This window comes from Aotus nancymaae, unplaced genomic scaffold (genome assembly GCF_030222135.1).
Source record: "Aotus nancymaae isolate 86718 unplaced genomic scaffold, 86718_ANA_hifiasm-v0.15.2.pri h1tg000011l, whole genome shotgun sequence".
Lineage (NCBI taxonomy): Eukaryota > Metazoa > Chordata > Mammalia > Primates > Aotidae > Aotus > Aotus nancymaae.
Genome location: NW_026988422.1, coordinates 9,462,358 through 9,484,076, shown reverse-complemented (window position 1 = coordinate 9,484,076; position 21,719 = coordinate 9,462,358). Strand labels below are relative to the sequence as shown.

At 37.2% G+C, this 21,719-nt stretch overlaps 1 protein-coding gene across 7 annotated transcripts in view; it reads left to right on the top strand.

Moving 5' to 3' along the window:
• CD47 (CD47 molecule) overlaps positions 1 to 21,719 on the top strand; it is a 48,208-nt gene that overhangs the window by 4,071 nt on the left and 22,418 nt on the right. For all 7 annotated transcript variants that reach the window (XR_002478257.2, XR_010341984.1, XM_021669077.2 and 4 more), the window contains exons 2-3: positions 7,756 to 8,109; positions 17,249 to 17,338. Coding sequence is in view for 5 of the 7 variants with exons in the window: in XM_021669077.2 (XP_021524752.2) it covers positions 7,756 to 8,109; positions 17,249 to 17,338 (444 nt within the window). In the remaining 2 variants the exon portion in view is untranslated. The remainder of the gene's footprint in view (positions 1 to 7,755; positions 8,110 to 17,248; positions 17,339 to 21,719) is intronic.

The following is a 21,719-nucleotide window of genomic DNA, read 5'->3' as shown; positions in this document are numbered from 1 at the left end:
GGAGCAGTTGCATGAGACTTAGGATCTGGTCAATTTCATGGTTTGAAATTTAGATTAGGAGATTAATGTGCATATTTGAATATATATTACACTTATAGGTTAAAAGGAAGGCAAGGGGTTTGGCAAGTTCAGTGTCTGTCAAAACCACTTTTTCCATTTCAAGCAAGTATGAGCCTATCCTATGCACCAAGTACTTTGCAAAGCCCTCTTTGACATACAGACAAATTTCAGACAGTATGTCTCTTAATGACTTAAAATGCAGTGTATAGACAGTAGATAATATTTTGTTTTTATCCTCTGATGGTACTTAGGTGCTTGATAAGGCCATAATTCTAGGTATTATTGACTTTAAACTGCCCTGCCCCCTGTAATTCTAAGTTGGCCTTTTCCAGGCTTATAAGGCCACTTTTAAATTCATTAGGAGGGTTGCTTTGTGTCAGAATTAAAGAAAACTTGTGGATACCCCACTCTACCCCAGACCTTTATTTTAGCCTCCATTAAGGAGAGATCTGACTTCGTCCTTTTTGTACATAACCCAATTTAGTTAAAGACTCCAGTTCTTCAATCCAGACACTAGTTCTAAGGGCAAAAATAGGTAGGATTCCTTTCTGGCACATATCTTTACTGATGATCTTTGCTTCTTTACCTTAGAGGCTGCTGAGGCTTCTTACCCTAATCCTGAACATGCATTCCCAGAAGATAATTAACTTCCTACTCTACTGCAAAAAATAGTGGTGTGTGGTTTGGACTCCCTCAGCTTCCCTCCCACCATTACTAAACTGATCTATAATCTCTTAGATAACATTCCTCTCATTCTCTTCCCTTATCCAGCTTCAGAAGAATACCTACTCACCTTTCCAAGGAAAGGACAACCTATCTACTACTTTTTCACTTCCACCATCTTGGAGACCTGCTCAGTCAGCTTAATTCTTCCGTCTTGCATCTTAGGTCTTTCCATCTCCATCGACTCCTTTCCCTTAGCGTGCACACATGATCAAATTTTACCCCACATCAAACAATAAAACAAAAAACCTCAAGAAACAAAATGTGCTTGCCCTTGTCCCTTCCTCCACATTCTCAGTTGTTGCCTTCTCTGCTTTCTTACACTGCCAAATTTATTGCAAAAGAATCACTGCCACTTAATATGTTTTAAGTGCTCGATAAAGCAATCTTCTTTCTCCTTTCTCTTTCACTTCTCAAACATAGTGTGCATCAGATTTCAGTAGGCCATTGACATTGCTGCAAATGATGTTCTTAGTTTCCATCCAGAGGCTGTTTTTACTCAGCCCACGTAACATCTATTTTGTCCATATGAAGACCCTCCCTTAGTGTCTGCAATGATACTTTTTGCTGTCTCTCCTGCTTCTATCACTTCTTTTCCTCACTTCATTCGGTTATTCCCCTTTGACTATTTGTTCCATAAATATTGGTGTTTTCCAAGATTTTATTAGAGAATAATAAACCACCTGCTCTGTTTGCTGTGCAAGGACTCTGTGCAATCTTTTTTATGCTCATGGTTTCAATTACCAGCCATATTCTTGGTGGTGACTCCCAAGTCTTTATAGTTCTGACTTTTCTTAAATTCAGATTCATATGTCCTGGAACCTACTGGCCATTTCCATTTTATTCTACCACAGGTACTTTAATACCCAGCCTATTAAATATTGAAAGATATTTTCCCCAAATATGTAAGCCTCTTTTCTCTATAATTAACCTACTATCTAACTGGCCAGGCATACTATTTGGTCAACAATTTTAATTTTGCCCTCTTTGTCTCTCCTGCCTTCCATGTCTGACCTCTGTTGATTGCTGTAAGTTTTAGGTTTTCTCTCCAGTTGTTCTTTACTATTGCAGTAGTCTCTCCGTGGGTCTCCCTTTCTCTTTTCCCTTCCTGCCCTTGGTCCTTCCTTTACGCTGCTGTCAGTGTTATTTTTTTTAATGAAATGAAATCTGAGTGGTTTATGATTGTTTATGTTATCAAGTCTAAACTCAGCATGGCATTCAAGGAAGCCCTTTAGAATTTTTCTTAATCATCTTTTCCAACCTCATTTCCTAGAGCTCACCAAAATAATTCTCTGCTTTCAGTTCTTCCCTTTCTTTATCTGGTTGTACACATGTTACTCTGCTTAGAAAGCCCCTTCTTTCCCATAACATTCTTACTCATCCTTTAAGACCCAGTTTAAACATCACCCTCTAGGAAGATCATTCATAGATACATTCTTGTGATTTTTAAGGAACTTTTCTATCCAACCATATGAGTGACTTGAGATTTTCCATTAAAACATGCAGCTTCATGATTTCATAAGCAAATCTATACAATTGAGAAGCAGTGGCAGGTTCTCTTGAAATATGGAAGAAAAGTGTATTTTCTCCCACATGATTTTTAGATTTTTTTCCATGGAATTCATACTTTTTACATTCACAAGGAACATATTGAATTTTACTTTCTGGACCCTGTGTTAGATTGTTAGGATACCACATGAAGACAGTGTCTTACTTTCTGAGTCTGCAGAGATCAGTTAAGTGAAATAGGAATTATACAGTAGTAGGTACAGTGACAACATTTGAACCTGAGGCAGTGGGAGCGATGAGGAGGGGAAGAATACAATTGAGTAATGGTACAGAAGGTGAACGGGATCGGACATTTCAACTGTGCTTTAGCAGGAAGAGCAAAAGTTAGCAAACTGTAGCTGCTATTTATTGAGCATTTGCTGTATATGTGAAAGTTAGAACAAGAACACGTTCATTATCTTATTAAATCTTAGCAATATCTCTATGAGGTATATACCATCATTATTCACATTTTATAGTTGAGGAAACTGAGTGGCAGAGATAAGTAACTTGCCTAAGGTTATACAGCTAAGAAGTGTACAAGCTGTCGTAAACCGAGTCTGACCCCTAAATGTGTGCTCGTAACTATTAAAAACCCGACGCACTCAGTGGGATAATAGTGTATAATAGTTAAGAGGCTGTTCAGGTTTGAGGAACAGCATGTGCTAAGGCACGGGGATGAGTGCATTTGCATAGTCATGGAATTGCAGAAAGGTCATTACGATTGGAGCTTAGTGTAGAAATGAGGGAGTACAGGAGGTGGGGCTGGAAAGAATCTCGAAGGACCTCATTTGTATTCCATGCTAACGTACTTAGAATTTAGCCTGAAAAGGGTTGAGGGTGTTGTTAAAGTATCTTTCTTAGGCAAAGGAGTGCACATTTGCATTTAGAACAGTTATTTTGGGAACTGTAGAAAATACATCAGGGCTGGGATGGAGAAACCTTGAGGATGGAGGCAGGGAGCTAGTTAGGAGAGTATGGCAGTAGTTCATGGAGAGGATGAGTGTCTCATTCATTCATTCAACAGACAGTGGATTTAGGAACTTAATTAGCTTGACCTACCAAGAATTCTCCATGGCTAAGGAGAGGGGGAATCTAACGTGATTCTTAGGTCCACTGATAGAAGATAGAAAATACTTTAGCAAAGTGATTTAGGCTGAGGGTAAGAAGGGGAGGTACATAAGTTTTTGGACACGCTGACTTTGAAGTAACTGTATTACATCCAAGTGGAAGTGCACAGCAGACAGTTGGCTGGCCAGCCTCTGCAGTTTAGAAGAAAGGCAGTGCATGATTAAGTTGTTTAAAAAAGTTTGCAGGTGAAGAAAACCATGAGAGTCAAGTAAAATACTAGGGGACAGAGGGTGCTGAATCTGAAGCCCTTAGGAACACTAACAGCTAGTATGAGTCAAGGAATAGATTTCAACAAAGAAAGCAAACTAGGATGGGGTGGACAAAGCAGGAGGAAGTTCATAATCAGGAGATACCACGAAGGTCAAGAGAGAAGAGCAAGAAAGAAACTGCCCACTGGCTCAAGAACTGTGGAAAAGTCAAGGTAGAAAATGAACCATGCATATTCGATTTTTCACAAAGGGGTGACTTTGGCAAGAGCTGTAGTAGTAAAGAAATAGGGGTAAAGAGGTGGAGGACAGGTAACAGATTTAAGAAGTGAATTGGAAGTGAGGAAATACATATAGATTGTTAATTTGGGATACTAGGGAAGAGAGAAACAAGTATGAGGAACTTTTTTTTAAAAGTTGGTGAATAAATTTTTAAAGACAAAAATAAAAAAACCACCTTGTAAATGGAATGAGGGATGTGGGAAGCTGATAGTCAACTAGGGAAAGTCCTTGAGGAGATTGATGGGTATAGAGGCAGAAATGGAAGCTAGCTCTCAGGTGATGAGATTCATTTCTGAAAAGGTGGCAAAAATAAAAAGGTGTGGATAGCTGGGGTTGCTGGCAAGTTGTAAGGAAGGAGTATGGGAAGCTTCAGGAACCTCCTCTGAAGGATTCAGTTTGTATTAAGAAAGAGGGAGAGAGGTCTGTTGAAGAATGTGGGATAAAGGGCAAAAGGGAATGATATGAGAGTTGTTATAAAGGAGAGAACATTTACAAGAAACCTGATAAAGGTTGAAGGCCCGGAGATCTGTTTTTCCCTGGTAGCAACACAAATTTTGTTGGAAATCTGTAAGACTGATTACTCTTCTACCCATCCATAAGGACGTTGTCCATACAGAAAAGATAACACTTGTAACTTTGTATTATATACAGTACTTATCATCACCCATATGAGAACTGTAAGCTCATAGAAGATAATTCCTATATTTTTTCATTGCTATATCCCCACATCCTATCATAATATTTCATATCAGATAGTTCTCAACAAAAGTTTGTTGCATTTTTAAAATTTCTAACCTGAACTTGTGTGCTATGAGCATCATGGATTGAGTCTTCTTTGCCACTACAAAGCTGTTTTCTAGATTATGATTTGAGGTGATGTGGGCTGATGGTCTATATTCACCAATACTTGTACAGTTCCAATGAAGGTTTCAAGTCCATTCCTTTTGGCATTTGGTATAAAATCTCTTTCCCATTTTATTTGCTAATTTATCTGTAACTCTGGCATTACTCTTGGTTACATTTATCTACTGCTATCTGATTTAGACTGCTATAAGCATATCTTGTTTATTCAGTTTTCTTATTTATGTTAATTATCTATGTTTCTTTATTTGCTCTCTACATTTTAAATCGTTTCTTCACTTTGCTGTTTTATGAGAAGGCAGTAGGCAAAGAAAAAAATACCCAAATCAGACAGTTTTACTACTTAATAGTTTTTTAATGCATCTTTATAGAGATTGAAGTTATAGTTAATAGCTGGAGTGATATTTTTGGCCTGCCCTTATTTATTAATTACTAGTGCAAAAGTTATTCAAATTGTGGTTTATCCAGGTCAATTTTACTTTTATTTTTACAAATAGCATTTATTCTACTTAAATTGCTTCAGCTATAAAATGATTTTATTATAACACATAATGCAGTACAATTATTGCTTTCTGTATTTCTTTGAAAATTTATTCTCTAAACATACATTATGAAATTGCAGAGTGTTTACCAGCTACTTCTTACTTAATTAAAGCCTTCTTTAAAAGTTTCATGGGATGACTGAGTTCTTCATTTGTACCTCTTTTTTTTAAAGAATAATTTTTAAAAGTCAAACCATGATTTATACAAGTATTAAATGAACATGTGTCAAAGATTTTATTTCACTCATTAATTAACAAGCAAACCAGCAAGAAGGCAAAAACCCTTTTAAAAGAAAATTGGAAAAACAGACACATTTATAGGCAATCAAGAATGCCTAAATGAATTTGCTAATAAATGCAGAATTGGTCAATGTCCTCAGGGCAGTAAAATGTAGTCTTTTGGAATCTTCTCTTCCACCAGTAGAAATCAATTGCAGAAACAAGATTTATTTTTATCTCTATGGACACCAATCCATTTGAATTACCATCAGTTTTCTACAACTTATGAAACTCTAAGATAGCCCTGTCAAAGTCAGTGAAAGGCACAGGCTTCTGTAGAGTCAGATAATTCCAAAAGGTTTGTTAGACATTACCCAGCACTCCATTAAAAGGATACCCAGTAATCTTTGTGTCCGTTTCAAAATATTTCACCATATTTTCTGATACTTTCCTTTCTGCATAATTTGAACATCTTCACCCCTTTATTCTTCTCTTGTATACTATGTTTTCTCTCCCTCAATGTTTCTCCATCAGGGGAAATAATTCACAGTTCCAAAGTTTTAAAGAATGCCATAGAAGTCCAGGTTTTGCCTTGGGCTTCCTAATATTTAGGTGGCTAAAAATGTAAACAACTGGGAAGAGGTGAGATGTGGATGCCCACATTGTAGGTTCAAACTGCACATTCCCAGAAATACAACAATTTGGACTAGTCAAGGAAGGTCCATATCATTACATCAAAATGCCAGAGTATCTAGTTTTTATAGCATCACCCTACATTTTTACAGCACAGCATTGTTTAGAGAGCACTTGCCGCTGTATTTTCCACATTAATGCTCACCACAGTTCTGTGAAGTAGCCCGGTGTTTGTTTTTGATCCTCTTATTTATAGAGAGTAAACCAAGGCAAAGAAAAGTGAGTTGCTTAAGGCCGCATGTTTAAAAGGGGCAGAAATAGGATGTTTGCTCAGGCGATCTGAACATTGTCCAGTACACATTCCGCTATGCATCCTTGCATTCAGTTCGTGGGGTATTTATTGAATAAACAGTGTTCTTAACAATAGAAACATTCTGTCCCTCTGATTTTTATTCCAGTTTATGTAGAAGGAAATTTTAAGCCTGAACTATTAACAAAGTTGGTATTTTATATTTGTTAGTAATTTGCATTTTGTTTTTGTTTATGTTTTGAGGGGAAGGCCAAGCAGCTACTTAGATAAAAGAGTTGCTAAGTGGCTGAAGAATATGGAAGACAACTACAATTCCTACATTCTTGTACATTCTAGTCGAACGATGAGTGATTACATTTTTACCCTCTTCTGGAAGGCAAACGACTGGTAGTTTATCCTATTGAGAAGTGTTGATAGGATACTTATTAGCAGTAACTTCTCTTGGTTTCAACTTGTATCTTACTTAGCTTTTTCAGTTTTGTGGTTTCTTGGAGGAAGAATACCTGTAATGTGTATACATTTGGAGATTGTTCTGTAGTGTCAATGAAATGTGGGGGTGCAAAAATATTCAAGACTCCCATACGAAAATGTCTATTGCTGCCTATATTTTGCAATGGAAAAGGAGCCACAGATAATGTTTTTTTTTCTTGTTAGTATTCTAAGATTTTCCATCCTAGTGGAAAGATGTGATTTGATTCATCCGATTTACTTTGTATATTAAAGTACAGAAGAACCTGCCACTTTTTTTGGAAATGTAGTATAAGGATAAAGATAAATTTCTTATCAGTTCAGCAAGTTCTATTTAGCAATGTATTGAAGTTGAGATTGAATATAATATTTGGCTTGATTTTCTGTTCAAAATTTTACCCTGATAAGGACAGTATTTTTCTACACATATCAGTAGGCAGTAATGATTACTTCAGAGGTTCCAAAGCCAGATACTACACCTGCACGTTCCAACACAGTTGCTGAATTTATTCCCAAGATGCATGGTAATGTATACTTTGTATTATTGAGAATGAATAGAGAAAAGTCATAATGATGCCTTCCAGCTGTGCAAGTTAATATTAAAATATAATTTGTTTCCATTTTTCACCTAATAGGTCTTTTTCATTGCTACCCTGTTTACTTAAGTGAACAATGGAAATGTTGCTTTTTATCTTAAGGATTTTTAACATACCTAAGATCTTCCAGTACAGACTTCTATAATTAATGAAATGTTTTTCTTTTTCCTTTCCAGGTTCAGCTCAGCTACTATTTAATAAAACAAAATCTGTAGAATTCACGTTTTGTAATGATACTGTCGTCATTCCTTGCTTTGTTACTAATATGGAGGCGCAAAACACTACTGAAATATATGTAAAGTGGAAATTTAAAGGAAGAGATATTTACACCTTTGATGGAGCTCTAAACAGGTCCACTGTCCCCTCTGGCTTTAATAGTGCAAAAATTGAAGTCTCACAATTACTAAAAGGAGATGCCTCTTTGAAGCTGGATAAGAGTGATGCTGCCTCACATACGGGAAACTACACTTGCGAAGTAACAGAATTAACCAGAGAAGGTGAAACGATCGTCGAGCTAAAATATCGTGTTGGTAAGACTTCTATGAAAGCTCCTCTTTCGTTTGTCCTGCTACAACTTGATCTTTCGAGAGTAGGCCAAATGGGGTTAGGTACTCCTTTGAATCAAAAAGCGGCTATTAATAAGTGTTGATATAATGTTTAGCAGGTTTAAGATTATGATTTCTATCCTACTGTTAGTCTACTTTTCTCAGTAAAACACATTTGCTACTTAATTTGTATTACTTGTTAATTTGTATATTGTGCAGTTCTCAAACTTTCGCCTGAGGACCATTCTATTTGGGTGATTGGTCCTGGGGTAATGTACTGTTCATTTCTGCTTGCTGCCATCCAAGTACTTTCTTTCCTATGACTAATTTTCAAGTCTCTTTCCAATTATTTAGCCTTTTTTGTTTAACCTTACACTTTGACCAGGGGTTGGCAAGTCCAGCCATGCTCCCTTTGGAGAGAATAGAGGAGAATCAGGAGATTAAATCACATTATCCTGGATGATTTCTTTAAGTTTTCTGTGCTTAGCTTTACTTTGGTCTGCTTTTCCTTGGCCAAGATATGGGAGAGCTAGGGATTCAAATTAATTTATTCAAATTCAGGCTTGATTATAGCACCATTATTCTGCCCTTTTGGTCACAAACTTGGGTCGGCGAAGTGTATGAGGTAGTAAAATTAGCTGAAGTAAACAATCTCCTCTCTTTGCTATTTCCTGCTGTGCTAGCTGAGTTCTTCAACCCCATACGAGTATGTTCTGACTTTCTGTTTTGAAATCTCTGTTTAGAATTACTTGTCATATTGCCGATCATGGGTTAACCACATTTTGAGAACCTTAACTCTAGATAGTTTCAGAACTGTTCAGTTGGATCAACTATTTGCCTAGCTTTTATGAGATATCTGCTACCAAATTAGGAATGGGGTGTTGGGTTTGATGAAATGTTTGGAAATCACTTAGGATTGAGAATCAGGAGGTCTGAGTTATAGCCCCTGTTCAGCAACTTACTATTCACTTGTGTGATCTTGAGAAGGTACTTAATTGAGTCCAAGTTACCTCATGTCTGGAATGGAGATGACAATAGATACTTGCTTTTATGTATTCTACAGTCTAATGAGCATCCAATGAGATCCCACGTGGACATGTTTTTTTTGTAAACCAAAGTGTGTTGTAAATGTTAGTTGTTTTCCTGGGATGTTTATTTTATGAAGTAAGGTATCAAGTTGTTGAAGTTAGCCTGAAGCATTGTGAAAGGGATTCTTGTGCAGTGAGGAATGGGCAGGGGATGGCTCTGATAAGGCAAGGAGAATTTGGAAGGTTTTTCAGCTCAGAGATCTCTCTTACATTGTAGCTTTTACTATTGCTATTAATTTGGGCAAAGGAGCTTTTTCTTTCTTTCTTTTTTTTTTACTAAGTATACTTTTCAGGAAGGGTGTAATCAATGAGTCATATACACTGCAAATAACTGGAGTTAGATCATCTAATACCTCGTTGAAATTTTTCTGAGGGAATGTGCAGTTTCATGGAAATGAAAGAATAAGACGTGGGGGAACAGGAATGTTGTGGGGTAATGTAGGTCACTGTGAGGTAAACTGGAAAACTCGATACGAGATTTGAAAGGCCAGAAGATGAGATGAAGATGGAAGGGAAAGGAATGCCAGGATCTGAGATAAAAATAGTTTATAATTTTGCATGTGATTGAAATATTGTTTTATCTTTCTTTGTTTTCCAAATACCCTATAAAAATAAGAACTAGACTTATTTTGAGGGCCATTAAAAGGAGAAAGTATTGTTTTATTATGGAGAATGTAGAAAATTCTACCAGAGGTTTGAGGCATTTGGCTTTGAATCCGTTTTAATTTTTTAAAATAATTATTGATTCATAGGAAGATATAAAGATAGAGAGGTACCGTGTGCCCTTCACCCAGTCCCCATATGGTTCCTCTTATGTAACTGTAACATAGTGTGAAAACCAGGAAGTTCACAATGGTGCGGTGTGTGTGAATGGTTCTCTCTCAATTTATCATGTGTATATTTGCGTAACTACCACCACAATCAGAACATAAACCTATGCACCATCACAGACATCTCCCTCATGCTTATTCTTACTAGTCATATTGCCACCTCCCACTGTCTCTGACCTGGCAAGCACCAATTTGTCCTCCATATCTATAGTTTTGTCATTTCAACAGTGTTAAATAAATGGAATCATACTGGATGTGACCTTTTGAGAATGGCTTTTTCACTCAGCACAATGCCCTTGAGATCTATCCAAGTCATTGCATGTATCAATAGTTCCTTTTTTTCTTTCTTTTTTTTGCTGAGTAATAGTCCACAGTATGAGTATATCACAGTTTGTTCAACCATTTACCTATTGGAGGACATTATGGTTGTTTCCAAGTTTGGGCTGTTACAAATGAATCTGCTGTGAACAGTTGCGCACAGATTCCTGTGTAGACACATTCATTTCTCTGGGATAAATGCTTAGAAGTATGGTTACTGGGCTGTATGGTAAGTATATGCTTAGTTTTTAAAGAAACTACCAGACTTTTCCAGAGTGGCTATTTTGTTTTACATTTCCATCAACAGTATAAGAGTGATCTAGTTTCTCCACATCCACACCAATATCTGGTGCCAATATGTTGTACCCATTTTTAACTGAAAAAAAAACAAAAACTTATCTGCACAAAAAGGTTAAATGGGGTAGGACTCTTACTATGGAATATAGGTTTTTTTCTAGTAAGAATACTTACCTGTCATGGACTTTCAAGATTTAGGCGTTAGAAACCATTTTTGCTATGTTGTGATTTTTTTCAAATACAGGCATAAATGAGAAATAGAGTTTTCTCAATAGAGAATCGAATTCTACTTAATGGAATGCAGATAATGGTGACCATTCTTTGTGCCTTTTTTTTTTTTTTTTTTTGGAGGACTAGGTCTGAATACATGGAAACACTGTAAGATGTAGTTTTATGTACCTCTGTGCCTATGTATAATATAGTCCAATGTAAGGAGCATTGGACTTGAATTTAGAAAGCTGTTTTCTAGACTTCACTGTTTAATAATAGCTTAAGAAAACTTGGATAAGAAACTCAAACTATCTGGCCCTCGGATTTTTCTTAGTACAATGGGGATGCCATCACTATCATGGAAATATTTGAGATATAAATATCTCTCTCACTTCACAAAATTTTACGAAGTGCCTATCACGTGTCAGGCACTGTGCTAGGCGTCACAGGCTCTGTGAAGAATAAGACATTATCACTGATTTCAAGGAAGTGGTTGCAGTACAAATAAGAAGAGTAAAGTGACCTAACATTTATTTGCACATGTGCCACATACTTCATGTAAGTCGTATCCTGTTATCCTCTCAGGAACTCTAGGAGATAGATGGAAGTCTTACCATTTAACAAATAAAGAACCAAAAGAGATTGAAGGTACTGTTCAAGGTCAGAGGAAGTGCCAGGAATTTAACCTAGATCTCTTTGGCACCAAAACCCAGTATTTTTACCACCATAGTATGTGCTTCATGTGAAAACACCTTGTAAATAACTACTAAATGCAAATAATAGTAATCACAAAATTTGTTATTAATATTTCTATTCTGTTAGCAGTACAAAAACTTGGAAGCTTAGAGTTTATTTTTCTCTAAGTAAACTATTAGAGTTTTGTTTAGAAAGGTCAGTTGCAGTTCCGCAGAGTTGCCAGTTCCGCAGAGTTGCCAATTCCATTATTATCAACAGCACATACAGTCTGTTCATAATGAGGACATGAAGGCATTGCAAGATCTTTAAATTAGTTTTCTAGTGCTGCGTAACTACTACAAATATAGCAGCTTAAAACAATACCCATTTTTTAGCTCACAGTTTTGTAGGTGGCAAGCCTGGGCTTGGCATGACTGGGTTCTCTGATCAAGGTTTTAAAAGACTAAAATCAAGGTGTTGCCCAGGTCATACTTTCATTTGGAGCTTGAGGTCTTATTCCAGGTTCACATAATTACGGCAGAATTCAATTCCTTATGACGATAAGACTGAGGTCCCTGTTGCTTTGTTAAATATCTGCCGGGGAACTCTAGTAGCTCCTAGAGATTGCCTTCATTTCTTACTCTGTGGCCCCTTACCTATTTAAAGCCAACAAAGGAGAATCCTCCTTTCGTTGAATCCCTTTCACTTGTTGAGTTTATTTGCCAGGAAGAGCCCAGACCCTTTTAAGAGATCATTGATTAGGTCAGCCATATCTCCCTCAAAAATAATTTCTCTTTCTTAAAGTCAGCTGATTGGGGATCTTAATTACATGGGCAAACTCCCTTCGCTGGGTGACATAATCATGGAAATGAAATCCAACGCATTCAGTCTCAGTTTCCTACACACAAGGGAAGGGAATTATGAAAGATGCATGGCCAGGGCAGAGGTTTGGGGACCATCTTACAATTTTGGGTTTGATTAAATAAATAATGGGACTGTAGCCTAGTGAGTTGACATATCAAAACAGCCATCACAATCCTGAAACATCAAGTAAAAGTTTGGTTTGCATTTTAGTATTGTAAATGTTACTGGGGTGTGGGGTGTGTGTGTGTGTGTGTGTGTGTGTAACCTGGTATTCCCTCTGTTTGTGGAGGTTTGAAGGATACACTTTGTTTTGGAATGGTGTCTTCACTTTTTTAGGTTGTCTCATTTTTGTACAGTGATAAGACAAATGAGGTCCTGGGTTTTAATAACACTTGAGCTTGGAAGCAAAAATTAAACACCCATTCATAGCCTACACCCTGGTGATATCACTTCTTTGCCTTTCCACTAGCAAGAAGTTCATTTTCATGAAGCCACTCTGTCTGTCCAGGACTCAGAGGAGCGTGATAGACATAGTTGCTAGCCATAGCTTGGGTAGAATAAGGATGTGAATGTTGTTGGCTTATCTTTAATAAGCCCGAGATGGAAAAATATCTGACATTGCTCTTAGTCCATTTTAAGCTTCATTTATGTTCTTAGTGGCGTAGAAATTTATAGCTGAAAGGGATCTTAAAAAAGTATCATGTCTTACTCTCTCCTCGAGGAACAAGAGTTAACGTCATCTGACAATACTACCATAACAAATCAATAGCTCCATAGGCGTGTAAGTGGCTTTATATAAAACATTGTTGTTGTTGTTTTTTCTCCCAGCATCTCAATTAGTTCTTTTTTTTTTTTTTCCTGAGATAGAGTTTCATTCTTGTTGCCCAGGTTGGAGTGCAATGGCGCAGCTCACTGCAACCTCCACGTCCTGGGTTCAAGTGATTCTCCTGCCTCAGCCTCCCAAGTAGCTGGGATTACAGGCGCGTGCCACCATGCCCAGCTAATTTTTGTATTTTCAGTAGAGATGGGGTTTCGCTATGTTGGCCAGGCTGGTCTGGAACTCCTGACCTCGTGATCCACCTGCCTTGGCCTCCCAAATTGCTGGGATTAAAGGTATAAGCCACCGCACCTGGCCTCATTTGGTTCTTAAATATCTAATGCAGTGATCCTCAAACTTCTCTTACTGTAACAAATTAGAGAGAGAGGGAACACATTCATCAGTGACTGTAGCTAAACTCCGGTGGAAATGTACAGCAGTGTTTTCAAACTGAGAGAATCATGGATGCCCCTCTCCATTGTGTGCTCCCCACCCACACTACACACACCAGGGAACAATTTAAAATTCTGCCATGGTAATGAGAAGGGAGGGTGATAAACTGATAAACTCCAGTTAAGAATCACTTAGGTCAGGCATGGCAGCCCATGCCTGTAATCCCAGCACTTTGGGAGGCCAAGGTGGGCAGATCATTGAGACCAGCCTGGCCAACATGGTAAAACCCTGTCTCTACCAAAAACATAAAAATTAGCTGGGCATGATGGTGCCTGCCTATAATCCCAGCTATTCAGGAGGCTGAGGCAAGAGAATTGCTTGACCCCAGGAGGCAGAGGTTGCAGTGAGCTGAGACTTTGCCACTGTACTCGAGCCTGGGCAACAGAGCAAGACTCCATCTCAAAAAAAAAAGAATCATTTAGACAGTTTTCTTTTTTGTTCTATAATCTTATTCTCTTTCTGTCATTGAAATGTCTCATATTTCCTATTTTCACATAGAATCTGGGAGTCATCAAGTAGTCATCTATTCTGTCTCATCATCGGATTTACAGATTATTTCTATCCCAGATACAGATTATTTCTACCCCAAGTAGCTGGCCATTCAAATTTTTTACGTAAATCTTGACATGATGAGACATTATTACTTGCCAGAGGTCCTTGGTCTGTTATCAGGCAGTTTCAGTTCTTCCTAAAGTCAAACTAAAACTTACTACTATTCTCACTCACTGGGGGGTCTGTAGTATTTCTCTCAGGTTTATTTTCTCTGTGATAAAAATCCCTATTCTTTTAGCTGTTGCTCATGGTTTCAGGATCCTCATTCTAGTCAACTTCCTTTGGAGCAATTCTCTGTTAGATCTTTAAATGTGATGAGTGAAACTGAGCTCAGGACTGCGTTTGTTGGTCATACCCTTCTCCCTTCCAAATTACTGCTGCTGTAACTTTCTGACAGGTTCTGCTTCCCTGTAATCCATTCTCCGTGTTGCTGCCAAAGAAGATCTGAAATAAGTCAGATTATTTTTCTTCTCTATTGAAAGCTTTCCAACTACTTGTCATTGTGCTTAGAATAAAATCCAGACTCTTCCAACAAACTGTTAAGACTCTACGTGGTCTTGCCACAGCAGACTCTTCCCATCTGATCTCGTCACTAAATTCCAGGTTGGTCACAGTGGCCATCGTTTGGTTTCTCAAACTTGCCATTCCTTTGTCATCTCTTCCTCCCTGGCTTCACAGCCTAGGCTCCTTCTCATCCTAGGCTTCATTTCCTTCCTTTCTCTGCCAGCCTTTCCTTACTGCCCCAGAGCGTTTGTTCCTCAGCCTCTCCCACTCTGCACACTCAGGGTCCCCTGCATTGTTCACTACTGGCCCTCAAGAGCCTAGAGAAGTTCCTCCCCATGGTGGGCTTTCAATAAGTGTTTTTGGAATGAGTAAAAAATGAGTGGTCACACCAGGGTCAAATGTATCCCTTACTATTATTGATATATTCTAGTTATTATCAATGTATTCATATTCTGTTAATATATCCTAAAAAGTTTTGTGTGTAAGGGCAGAGAACAATGAAAGAACATTTCATTGTCAGTTCATCTTGAATATGAGATCAGATATTGGCTATATTTTGAAGGCAGAGCCAGCAGGATCTGCTAGAGTGAGATGTGGGAGAAATCAGGGAGTCGGGTGTAACTCCAAAGTTTTCAGTCTCAAGCAACTGGAGAAATGAGGTCACCACTACTGAAAGGAGGAAAACTTAGAGGGGAGGTTTAGTGGGGGATGTGGGTGAGGGAAATATTAGGATTCAGCTTGGAACATGTACAGTTAAGATAACTGAAGAGCCTGAATTCTCTGCTCCTTAGTTTTTACAACTATAAGGAGGGGTTAATAATTTCTCACATGATAATTGTGATGATTTGAGGAGTTGAGGTACACAATTAAAAATAAAACCACAGAGGAAGTAAGGAAAAATACATTGGTTAAGCACGGCTATTAGACCATACAGCTTTTACCAAATCCATTGGGGATTAGATACAAAAATCTAAGCATGACCTCCAAAATTTTTTCCTGGTAGGGTTTTAGGCTGTATTGAAATGAATTTTCTTTGGTATAAGAAGATATTCAGTTATACAGTTGGAAATTAAGGTATTAATTCAGCGTGTCTAAAAACATCTCTCGGTAGAGATCTACAACCAAAGAAGCATTAAAAAATTGTCTTCCATTCACTGATGAAACTGTCTTACAATTATTGTAACCTTCAACAGCAAACGTATTGGGTCTCTACTACATATAGAACAAAATGCTAGATTCTGAAAAGCTAACATCTGTAAAATAGTGTTTACAATGTTGTTATATTCTGGGGATTGATCTAAGCATTGTAAGCTTAACACAAGAAGTATGTGGCTGTCATTATGGAGTGAAAGGCTGCAAAGTTCCTCCTGCTCACCTGAGGGGTAGCGCATGGTAGAATTCAAAAGAAGTGTTGATGTCAGAGGAATGCCTGTGCTTGCTTAGCGCCATATTCAGGAGTGCTCTTCCAACAGCACGGCCCCTTGTACAGGCAAACTCTGAAATACTTTCAGTTCATTTACTTGGCTTTATTGTTAGAGCAGAAATTTCACAGCTAAAATTATGGTCTTAACGGGTTTATAAGATGCAATTAAACTTAATTTTTAAAAATTCTCACAAATCTTATTTGAAGTCTTAATATCTTAATTTCCTTTATATAGAATGTGTGGGTATATTTTTATGGTGAAAGTACCATGTGACCCACTTAATAACAGCTTCGTTAATATCCTAAAGCCACTCATGTTACTTTACATGTAAACAGTCCTTTTGAAGCCTAATTATGCATGGATAATTGCAGAGTGAGTTTGAGAAAAGACGGACCAGGCACATCTCTCTCCATCTTAGCCACAGTGAGAAGAGAGTATCTACTGGTGCATCTTCCTCTCTTAGGTTCCCTGAGTCTGTCTTTACAGGACTACTTCATTGTTACTTGAAGGTACATTCTTGGCACTTCACACACACAGCTACTCAACACAGGAACACATAATAAGTTTAGTTAACTGAGTGGTTGGTAAGTGCTAAGCTTTGTTTTAAGCCCTTTGCATATACTTTATTAACTTTGTTAATAGTTAGAACAGTTCTTCAAGATACACGTACTGTTTTATACCAGTGTAACAGTTGAGGACACTGAAGAACGGAGAGGTGTGGGGACGTGATCATGATTCCACAGAGTGCTGAGTTAGAGTTGAGTTCAGACCCTGGCAGTGTGGCCACAGAGCCTTGTTCTCAGCTACTGCTGTGCTGCACTACCTCCTCCCGTGAAACATGGGTTAGGAAAAATAGGGGAAACGCTTAAGTAACTGTAGTTTTTATTCATAAATAAAATTTATGTAAGTACATTATATGGGTAATTTGTTTTATGTATATGTGTGTATATATAAATATATGTAAAAATAAGGCCATAGTTTTAATTATTTTTATTTTCCATCTCCATGATAAAGCATATGTTATAGTCCGTTAGCTGGATTTAAAGTGTTATGGTAAATATTAATTGTGACTTTTGTTTTCTTCCTCCCCAGTTTCATGGTTTTCTCCAAATGAAAATATTCTCATTGTTATTTTCCCAATTTTTGCTATACTCCTGTTTTGGGGACAGTTTGGTATTAAAAGTAAGTATTATTTCTACTTTTCGCTTCAGTGATGATATAGTTGTTTCTTGGAGGCATTATCAATGAAATATTTAAAGTTGTACTAGGAAAAGTGCTAGTATGATAAATATGAGTACGTCATTTGAATACTAGTAGTCTCCTTGAAGTATATGTTGTCACCCACATTTTGCTGCAGTTCACTTTTAATTCCTAAGAAGGTGATTTTCATTTGGTGTTTTTAAAAAATCTCTTAAGAATGAACGATGGGAATATTAGCACCAACACTTTAAACTCATGTCACAGTTTAATATTCATGGAACATCTACATACACATGTTATTTGGTAAACAGATGGTGACAGCCTGCAGTTTTAAGATAGGATGTTATACTTTGGAGCATTTAGATTCCCCTCTTTTTATTTTCCCAATTTGAATTTCTCTGTTTGCATGTGTTCACCCTTGGAAAACCAGTTGGAACCGTGTTTTGTCATCCTCTCTGTGCAGTTCTTCAGCCTCTACAGAAGCAGCCACCAGAGAATTGTGTTCTTTGATCTTGCTTTCCTATAACAGTAACATAACCAGACTTCTGAGGGCAGATCTTGATGCTGCACTAGATTTAACATCAACAAAATATAATTGTCATTGGTAGGCAAATAGGTAGTATGCATTATGATTAATGTTTATAGTCAACCATATTTTCATGTTTTGGTAAAGAAAATTTACAAAATTAATGCAATTCAGAGGTAACAGTCTAAACTTTTAAGCTTTTTAAATGTAAGACTTACTCCTTTCCTTGTAGCACCCTTAAGACCAGTAAATATTTATATAGGCAAGGAATAAATAATGCTTATTTATTCTGCAACCTTTAAACACACAAAAGCTAGTAAAATATTGCAAGAGGATTGGCCTATTGTATATTTTATGAATTTTACTTTTACTCAGCAGTTTAAGCTGTGTATATCTATGGTGATGTATAAACATGGAAGGAAGATGACTGATTGATTATATGTTTTAAGCGCTTTTCTCGTGTATGGCATTCTGGAAATGCTTAGTGATTTCAGAAGTGTTCTTCACTTTTGTCTGAAAGGAAAAAAGGGGGAGGAAAGGCGTGGCAGTGGCAGCTGTCAAGACATTTTACAACTTTTACTTTCAAGATAGGGTCTAGACTTCTTTTGGAAATTTTCTTAGAATTTCTTAGTCTTTTCTATCAAGAAAAGGACTGGCATAGCATCGAGACCTGGTCTGACATCAGTGATATTAGGGGAAGCTTTTAACCATATTGACAGAGCCAGGCTTTGAGGGTTAAGTCATATGACTTGGGCAGGGAACAGCCTTTTTTAAAGATCATGAAATTATTTCATATAGTGCAGATTTTTTTTAGTTTGGCTTGATGAATATTTGCTGCTCCAGATGTTATCATTGGTGACATTATTTTTAGCGAAATGAACCAGGAGTAAATCTATTATTGGCTGTATTTTTACAAAATGAGCTTTACAATATTTTTTTCTGACTTAAAAAAGTAATACATATCACTTTGGAACACTTCATACAAAGTAGGAAATTATTGAGAAAAAAAACTTGTCTGTAGTCCCCAAACCTAGAAATAAACTATTGGTGTATTCTGGTGAATTTCCTATTTCCCTTTCTGTTGTTTTCTATTCATTTTTGTTATCTTTTTTTAAAAAAAGATAACCATAAATGGACTCATACAGCTTACATACTTGTACATTCTGATTTTCCCCCATGTCTTCAGAAATCTTGTTATAGCTGCCTGTGTTCTACTTTTGTGGATGCACTATAATTTACTTAACTCTCATCCTGATGGATTTTAAGGATGTTTCCAATTTTTTTTGATACTATGAAAATAACTCATCCAAAGATATGAAGCCTGGAAATGGCAGAGATATTTTAAGGCTCTAGATACATACTGCCAAAATGTTTTCCTGAAACATTTGTATCAAATACTATTGCAGATGAGAATACCTGTCTTTCACCTAGTTATAATTCTGATATTACAACTCTGAAATTTCTGCTAATTTGATGGGTGAAAAGCATCTTATTTTAATTTTTATTTTTGTGTTAGTAAGGTGGAATATTTCCTTTTATATTTTTTATTCTGGTCGTATTTTAAGGAATGTGCTTATAAACCTAAAGAAATATTTTGTGGGAATTTTTTATTTTGGCTCATCTTGAAACAGGTAGATGTGTGTTTATGTACATGGGAGAGGTATGTCTATACTTGATTCACCCAGCCTGCACTCATATTTAAAGGTGTTGTTGATAATAGTAGTCAAACATTTGTGGAGCTCTTGCTCTGCATGACAGGTTCTGTGCAAAGTGCCGTGTATCTGAAATGACATTTATTTCTCCCATTTTGTAGATAAGAAACAGGCCCAGATAGATGAGGCAATTTGCCCACGATCACCCAGCCGTTTCTCGGTAGTACTGGGATTTGAACTAGTACTGTTTACCACTGCACTGTACTGCCTCCCTGTTTTGAATTTATTTTGAGGATTTTCTTTCCATGAAAGGTGAACCTGTATCTAAGCACATAATACTGAGAAGATAAAAGCTATTAGTAGAATAAAATGTTGACCTAATTTATTTATTTATTCTGCAAATAGTTAGTGACAGGGTGCCTACCGATTGCTGGGCACCAAACTTCCTGCCTGAAATGTGGGTGTGATGCACATATTGCCCTGGCTTTGTAGCACCCACATTTAAGTCATTGCAGCCAGGGAGACATGTATGTATGCACGTCCTGTGCCTCGTCACGTCTTCGAGATAGTCATGGATCCGAATCTAACTTTTCTGTTAGTGCCTCCTGCTGACGGCCTGAGCATTCCACCAAATAGAAATAGCACCTCTATTTTCCACCTGCTTAGACGTATATTTTTTTAGGATCCAGTATGGTAAAGCCCCTAAAATATTCATAATAACTCAGACCCATGACTTTTATTTTATAGAGTTCTAGTTCACCTTAACTTTTCCTGGTTACCATTTATGGTCTGTACTTGGCAACAGGGGATTTCTCTCAGTGGTTTTTTCAGATCTGCATGTAAGTCTTTGTGGTCCAAGACAAAACCTGGACCTTACTTTCAGTAAAGACAGCAGGTTATGCTCTCACTTGCTCAGTCTGAGGAGAAAGAGTCTCTTTATACCGGAGATGTATCTTGAGTGGTATCTCAGGATGCCATTGGTCCTACTGAGGAAGTAGCCCAAGAAGACTCTTAAGTCCTCCAATCAGGACTTGGTGAGCCCTGGACCATGTTTCAAATATTTCTCTTACAGGGAAATATTCCTAAATACCTTCGCCTTTAACTTAGCTTTAACTTAGGAACTTTTAATCAGAATCTATATGCTTAGCAAACAGCTCAGAGATGACTAGAATGAAACACCAAGCCTTAACTGATAGCATTGCATGTCACACACTTTGTGTTCTGAAAACTACACCAACTCACAGTTGGCCACTCTACTGACAATTAAGTTCCTGGCTGATTTTCAGGATTCTACTTTCTCACTCTTTGGTAACATTTTAAGTGCTGGCCACCTAGTTCTCTAGTTCCTGCAGGATTAAAATCTAACTGTATGTAAAGAACTGGCTAAGATTTTGAAATTCTTTGAGATAGGCCTATCTGTTCTTTCTTTGCCTTTGTAACTTTGTCTTATACAGGCACAAAACTGCAAGACGATAAACATGACATGTCAGCTGAAACTCTGCAAAGCAATCTTCATGATGCTTGGGAAAAACTATTATTGTATTGTTCCATCACTTTTAATTTTTTTTGTCAAAACCTTAAAAACTCTGTTATTATCAATAATGGTGGCATTGGGAAATTAAAAATAATAAAGCTAGTATTTAGTATGTGGTGAATTAAATCATTAGAGACATCGAGGATGAAAGTGTGTTATCAAGAGTAGTCTGAACAACATTGTATGTTCTTCTTGCATAACTTTAGATACAGTGCAAGCATCTCTTCTATGAGTTGGTGAATTGTCATACCCCTTTCTAAGTTTGGATCAGTTTCTACCGTTTTATCCTTTGCACTCTCAATGTCATGAAAGAATTCCTTTAATGTTTTTCAATGTTGAAAGCTTATTTTATTGCCAGTCACCTCCTCTGGGACATCTTTATTCTTTTTGTTACATCTTCCTCACTTTCCTCATTTATGTCAGTGAGTCCACCTTCACTGAGTTCTTCTAGCTTCGTCTCTAGAGTTTCTTGCATAGCAGTAGTGTCAACATTTCCATAATCAGCTGTTTCTTCTCTTCCATGTATGGTCTATTCAGATTTCACACCCAGCATTTGTCAGTTTTTATTTCTTTACTCTTTCATCGTTCTTGCCTAGTTTCCTCTTTTGATTTATCCATTATACAATGTCACATGGGTTTATCACTGGGAAA